Consider the following 6,119-nt stretch of genomic DNA (forward strand, 5'->3'; position numbering starts at 1 on the left):
ACAATATTCAAAAATTTAAATTAAATTGTGAGTCCAACTTATAAGCCAGAATGTAGCAGGTCATATGTATGAATCTGTGATCTAGTCAGAGTACTCACACAGTATTTGAATAGGTTAATATATTCAAAAATATCAACTAAGAAAAAGTTTTCATGATAGTAAAGAATTACTAAGAATAAAACATAACAAAAAATACTGGAATGGCAAATATATGACCAGCATTTTTAACAGTTTGGGGATAAGATATTGCACGAAGTTCTAGTACACCATAGACATGGACAGTGTCCATGACACTTACTGGTGGCCAGGTGTCACTTGTGGGACTGAGCTACTTCTATTTCCTTGATATCCACCCTGTAGACTCAGACAGAATCATGACCCGTAAGGTGCAGGAGAAGTCCATGTGTAGAGTATGCTGGTGGAAATATTTTGCTGCTGTATACAAAAGAATAATTGAAAGACTGCTATTGTATACCTCTTTTTCTCCTGTGCTTAATTGTTTGCCCTATTTAGTGGGATCCTTCTGTTCTCATTCATGCAGTTGTGGTCATTTTGACCCCTCTCTAGAATATCTTTTAGTAATCTGTGTAGGGTTGCCTTTGTTGTCATGAAATTCTTTAGTTGTTCTTTGTCATGGAAGTTTTTCACTTCTCCATTAAACCTGAAAGAGAGTTTTACAAAGTATTTCAGTCTGAGCTGGAATTTGTTTTCTTGTAAGACTTATAGTGCTTTGCTCCATGATCTTCTTCTTTTTTTTTTAACTGAGGATTGAACTCAGGCCCTTGTGCTTGCCAGGCAAGTGCTTCTTCTACTGAGCTATCTCCCCAGCCCCTCCATGCTCTTCTTGACTTGATGATAGAAATCTGCTGTTGTTCTGATGGGTTTTCCTTGATTTTTTTTCTTTGCTTTGTTCTATTTATTTCTTGGAGGGATGGGGAAGAGGCTTTAAAAAAAAGTTCTCTATTTCAAAGAGCTTTCCCAAAAACTGGCAATTCATTTTCATGACACATGAGCATCGATGCACAGTATTCTCGCAACTTTTATGACAATCTAAATCCAAATACATATGTTTTCTGAAATCCAGTATATTTATCTGAACATATATTCTCATTTACATATGAAAGAAAGGAACTGGCACTTTGATTTTGAAAGCAAATTTAAAATTACAAATCTAACTTGTCTTTGATAAAAGACCATTCAGCTATCATAGCCTCAATCATTACATCTAAGGAAACTGGAATTAATTAAGGGACTGCTGGTTCAAAGAATTATACCTCCAATAAGGGAATGAGGGAAGAACTCTAAGTCCACACACAAAGTTCAGAACAAAATATCAACAATCTCCTCAGGGGCCGGGGAGATAGCTCAGTAGAATAAGCTCTTGCTTGGCAAACATAAAACATAGGGCCTGAGTTCAATCCATAGTACTGCAAAAAAAAAAAAAAAAAAGGAAGTAAGAATTACATGAATGTTAAAAAGTATATAGAAAACTCAGAATGTTTTAAGTTTATCACTTACTACATTATAATACAATGCTTGTAAGGAAAATAATCATGCAAAACAAGAGGGTAGTTATATTGTTCAGAAGTTTTTGAGAGAACTGAGGACAGTGCACTCCTGTAATCCCAACATAGGGAGGCTGAGGCAGAAGAATCACTGTGAGTTCAAGGCCAGCCTAACCTGCATAGTGAGACTCTGTCTCAAGACAAAAAAAAAAAAAAAAAGTTCTTAAGAGTGTACAAATGATATATGCCCAAAGCACTTGGAACACTGACTCAGGATCAGTATGAGTGTGAGGTCAGCCTGCGCTCCCTAGTAGCAAGTTCAAGGCCAGCCTGAACTACACAGATGAGACCCTGTCTCACAAAAGAAAGGAAAGAAATAACGAGGATCAACTGCCCTGATTTAAATTTCATCACCTGTCTTGAAACAGATTACTCTGGAAGTTCAATATCTACACTGTGCCTTGAAAAGTCAAGGCAGAAAGTAAAATTACACAAAGCCAGAAATTCCATCAATACATCTAGACAGATGTTTGCTTGTAGTTTCTGGTATCCAAAACTTGTTTCCACACATCGCACAGATGCCTTTTTTGTAGGCACAGCCCTGGCAGTAATGAGAACCCAGCTGGTGCACAGAACTTTTACAAATTCTGCAAGTAGAGAACTTATTCTTTCCATAGGGATTGAATCTTGCTTTTTTTGAAACCAATGCTTTATTTTCATTCAGTTTTCTTCCACCACTCTCTGTGGTATTTCTTGCACCATCTTTCTGTGTGTCCAGTGTAATAACAGTCCCAAGTTTCTTTTCACATTTTTCACACACCATCCTTGAGCCCACTAGTCCCTCAACCACTGAAGCTCTGGTAGCTTGAAAACATCTGGGTTTTCCTTTAAATGTAATCTGTTTCTTTTCTCTACCAGCTTTTAGTACACTGTTCCTGTGCTGAATTTCTGGGATCTTGATTATTATATATGGTTTTAATTGGGTTGATGTTATTTGGAATTCTATATGCTTTGGTTACCTGAATGTCAGGTTGTTTCCCCATATTTAGAAAGTTTTCTGCTATTACTTCTGTCTATATTCTTTTTATATCATTTGTATTGATTTGTATTGACTCCTTCTTTCTCAGTGATACCTATTAGTCTTACATTGTTCATCTTTGCATATCTTGCAGATGTTGAATTATTTTTTCCTGCATCCTAGTTGTTTTCAAGAGATTTTTTTTTCTTACCTTGTCACTGTCTTCAGTGGTGTCTTTAAGGTCTGAAAGTCTATTTTCACTTTCACTCAAATGATTTTGCCAGCTTGTGATTGAGGTTTTAATTTCCTGGATAGCACTTTGAATCTGCTTCATGCATTCTATTTCTTTCCTATATTGCCATTCAAGGATTCCATCATTTTTCTATTCTCCTCTATGCTTTTATCAGTGTCTCTCTTAGAAGCACTTAGTACTTCATTATAGATATCATTCCTTTTTTCACTTCAGAAATTATTTGTGATTTGATTTCTTCTGTGCCTTTCTGTAGATGTTTCTTTATTACAGAAGTTATTATTTCAGAGATTTCAGGTGTGTTATTTCAATTTCTTCTATGCTAGTGTCTACTGCATTTGTCTGGTACAGTTACTACCTTAGCACCAGGTCCAGATCTACTAAGTTCAAACTTGTCCAGGTGGGTGTGGCTTGGGTCTGGCTGCTGTGCTCCACTGTTTCATTCTGCAGTCTTTGAAAGTGAACCCACTGTGCCACTCTGACAAGATGTTCTGCTCCTGGACCAACTGGGTGTGTCTTGCCTCTAGCCTCTCTGCAGGGAGATCTGCTGCAGGGTTCCACACCAGGTCTGTCTGATGGAGGAAGTTCCACACAAATGCCTGGCCTGGACATTGGCTGGAGTGAGGATCTGGCAGACTCCAGGAGTCCTATATTATTCTAAAAAGTGTGACAAATGATACATAATTTCACTGAACAAGATTAAGGTATTAATGTTTAAATTTTTTTTCTTCTTTTTAATGTTTTTTGTCCCCTTGTGCATCCTTATGTTTGGTAATCCAAACCACTAACTTGAAGACAACAATATGCAATATGACAAGCATTGTTGAATTTCTCTTATTTTATTTAGTGAAAAATATGTATTTGAGGGGCTGGGGAAATAACTCAATTGTCTAAGTGCCTGACAGGCAAGTGCAAGGACCCAAGTTCAATCCCTGGTATTGAATGCCATGCTGGCCCTGGAACCCAGGGCACACTGTGCTGGCCACAGAAACCAGGTGTGGTAAGGCACACCTATCATGCCAGTTCTTGGGAGGTTGAGACAGGAGGATCACTATGACTCTGAACTGCAAAGCAAGACTGTGTAACAAACAAACAAAAAATTAAAATATTCTTAAAAATTAATAAAGTTAAAATAAGATATGTATTTCAATGAAAATTTTCAACTCTACACAAAAGTGGAATAAAGAAAGTGCCCATAACTCAGATTCAGCCTCAAAATTACTAAATTCATTTCAACTGTTCTTTTTCCTCTTTTCTTCATTTTACAATATTTTCAAGCTATGATATCAGGTGATTTTATCCTGAAGTATTGCATCATGCCCCTCCAAAAAAAAAGGATTTTCTTCCACAAATACCATTCCATTATGACATCTAACAAAACTGATAGTATTTCAGATAATCTAAGCCCATTTTCCAGATTTGTTCAATTTTCTATGTGTTCTAGTTAATGATTCACTCTAAGCATCATATAAACAATGTCCACTTATGGTATTTTTTCTGCCTTAAATCCCATTTCAATCTCTCATGATGTATGTTTCTGTTTTATTAATAGCAGCTCTAACATCATTAGTTCATTAACAGTAGTGATAACTGGAAACACTAACATGCATGTGATAGACTTGCCTCCAAGGGTTCAGTCTTCTAAGCGATACATTTCTGTAATCAAAGTCACAATTTCTTAAATAATGTGCAACTACACAGTAGACTGGCACAGTCCCTGTCTCATCTGGGAGATGATAAAACCTACAATGTCTAGTGACAGAGACTAACATGTGGCCATTCTACCATTTAACATGAGGGGAGTCTTGAGAGATTTCCTTAATATCCCTGAAAAGTACTGTTTTCAACTCCAAGAGTTATCACTAATGCTACAATGATAAGCACTTCCTTTTGCAAAAAGAATGCTGCCTGTTTCTTTATCCTGTTTTTCATTGTCATCAAACTAGGAATAGTGTGCTGCTCCCAGCATACATGAAATTCTCACCTTACCTTAGATTACTTGCTACACATAATTCCATTATATGGGTACTGATATTACACCTGTTTACATCTGACAACAGTGAGATTCAGGACATGAATTCACATCCTCCAGGGTCAACATTTAGAGAGCACAGGAGCCAGGACTCACACCTAAATCCTTCTGACCTTCTATTTAGTTTGCAACCTCTCCACTGATCCCCAAATTCTGGCACTGGGTCACACATCCAGCAGGCACTCAATAAGCTTGTATAACTCAGTGTCTTCCTCTTTCTTTTCCTCCCAGAGTTCACTTCCCTGTGGCTGGCTACTACCACTGGCCCTATACAGGTCTAGGCTTTATGGTGAGGAGAGAGGTGACTGTTGAGATTGAATGCTGTGCCTGGGACCAATTCTTGAGCACAAATGACTTGCAGGACACCTGGATGGTGGCAGGACCTCTCTTTGACATCAAGGCTGAGCAGGGAGCTGTGGAGGCTGTGCACCTCCCTCACTTTGTGGACCTTCAAGGTAAGTCACAGAGGAAGGGAAGAGGGTGCTGATAAAAATGGGCTAAAAGTGATATTGGATGTGGAAGAATTGGGAGATAAGTCATAGCTTCCTTAGCAAGGCAGAGAGAGCTATGGGTATGGAAATAGAGTGTTTCTCATTGTGCTCTTTTCTCTGCACATGTCTCTTATTCTTATAATTGGGTTTTTTACTGAGCTTACCTGAAAATTTACATAAGTGCTAAGTTATCCCTCAATAGCATGATTAAGTAGCATTTAATAAGTGCATATTACATTTGTAATGTCTCTCAGAAACCCAGTGATAATCATGTCATATACTCTTAAGATATTTGTAGTGATTTTGAAATAGCACTATGTACAAGGCAAAGCAGTGAGAAGTAACAGTGAATTCTAATACACTGAGTCTTTCAAAAACGAGAACATACCTGCAATATCACCTGATTTCATTTAGCAGCATAGTCCACAAAAGTGGAGTTTTCTAACAGAAGATAGTAGTAACTATGCCCCAGCCATAGATAGTAGTAACTATGCCAAAGATTTCCAACAGATAAAGCTGAAGAAACAGAAACTTCCAGACAAAACTCAAAAGCCATATGTGAGACCTGCAGAATCTCAGGTACCAAATGAGCCCCTTAAATACTTCAGACATTGAATTATCAGAGATATGATATAAAATAAAAGTGTATAATAAACTGAGAAAAAATGAGGTCTTGAATATATGAGCAAGAAGCAAGAAACCATTGAAAACAATAAATTAGAAACAAATTCAGCAGGCAGAAGATACAAAAATTATTTTTTAAAAAGTTTAAGCAATGTGGAGGAAACTATGAATAGGCCTGATGTACATCTCATCGGAATTA

At 37.3% G+C, this 6,119-nt stretch overlaps 1 protein-coding gene and 1 pseudogene across 1 annotated transcript in view; one reads left to right on the top strand and one right to left on the bottom strand.

Annotated features, from left to right (window-relative positions):
• LOC111818630 (NACHT, LRR and PYD domains-containing protein 1a-like) overlaps positions 1-6,119 on the top strand; it is a 28,599-nt gene that overhangs the window by 7,646 nt on the left and 14,834 nt on the right. Inside the window, exon 4 of the mRNA XM_023723414.1 lies at positions 5,037-5,260. Coding sequence (XP_023579182.1) covers positions 5,037-5,260 — 224 coding nt within the window. The remainder of the gene's footprint in view (positions 1-5,036; positions 5,261-6,119) is intronic.
• Positions 2,024-2,328, bottom strand: LOC101578541 (annotated as a pseudogene).

This window comes from Octodon degus, unplaced genomic scaffold, assembly GCF_000260255.1.
Source record: "Octodon degus isolate 3935 unplaced genomic scaffold, OctDeg1.0 scaffold00098, whole genome shotgun sequence".
NCBI classification, from domain to species: Eukaryota; Metazoa; Chordata; class Mammalia; order Rodentia; family Octodontidae; genus Octodon; species Octodon degus.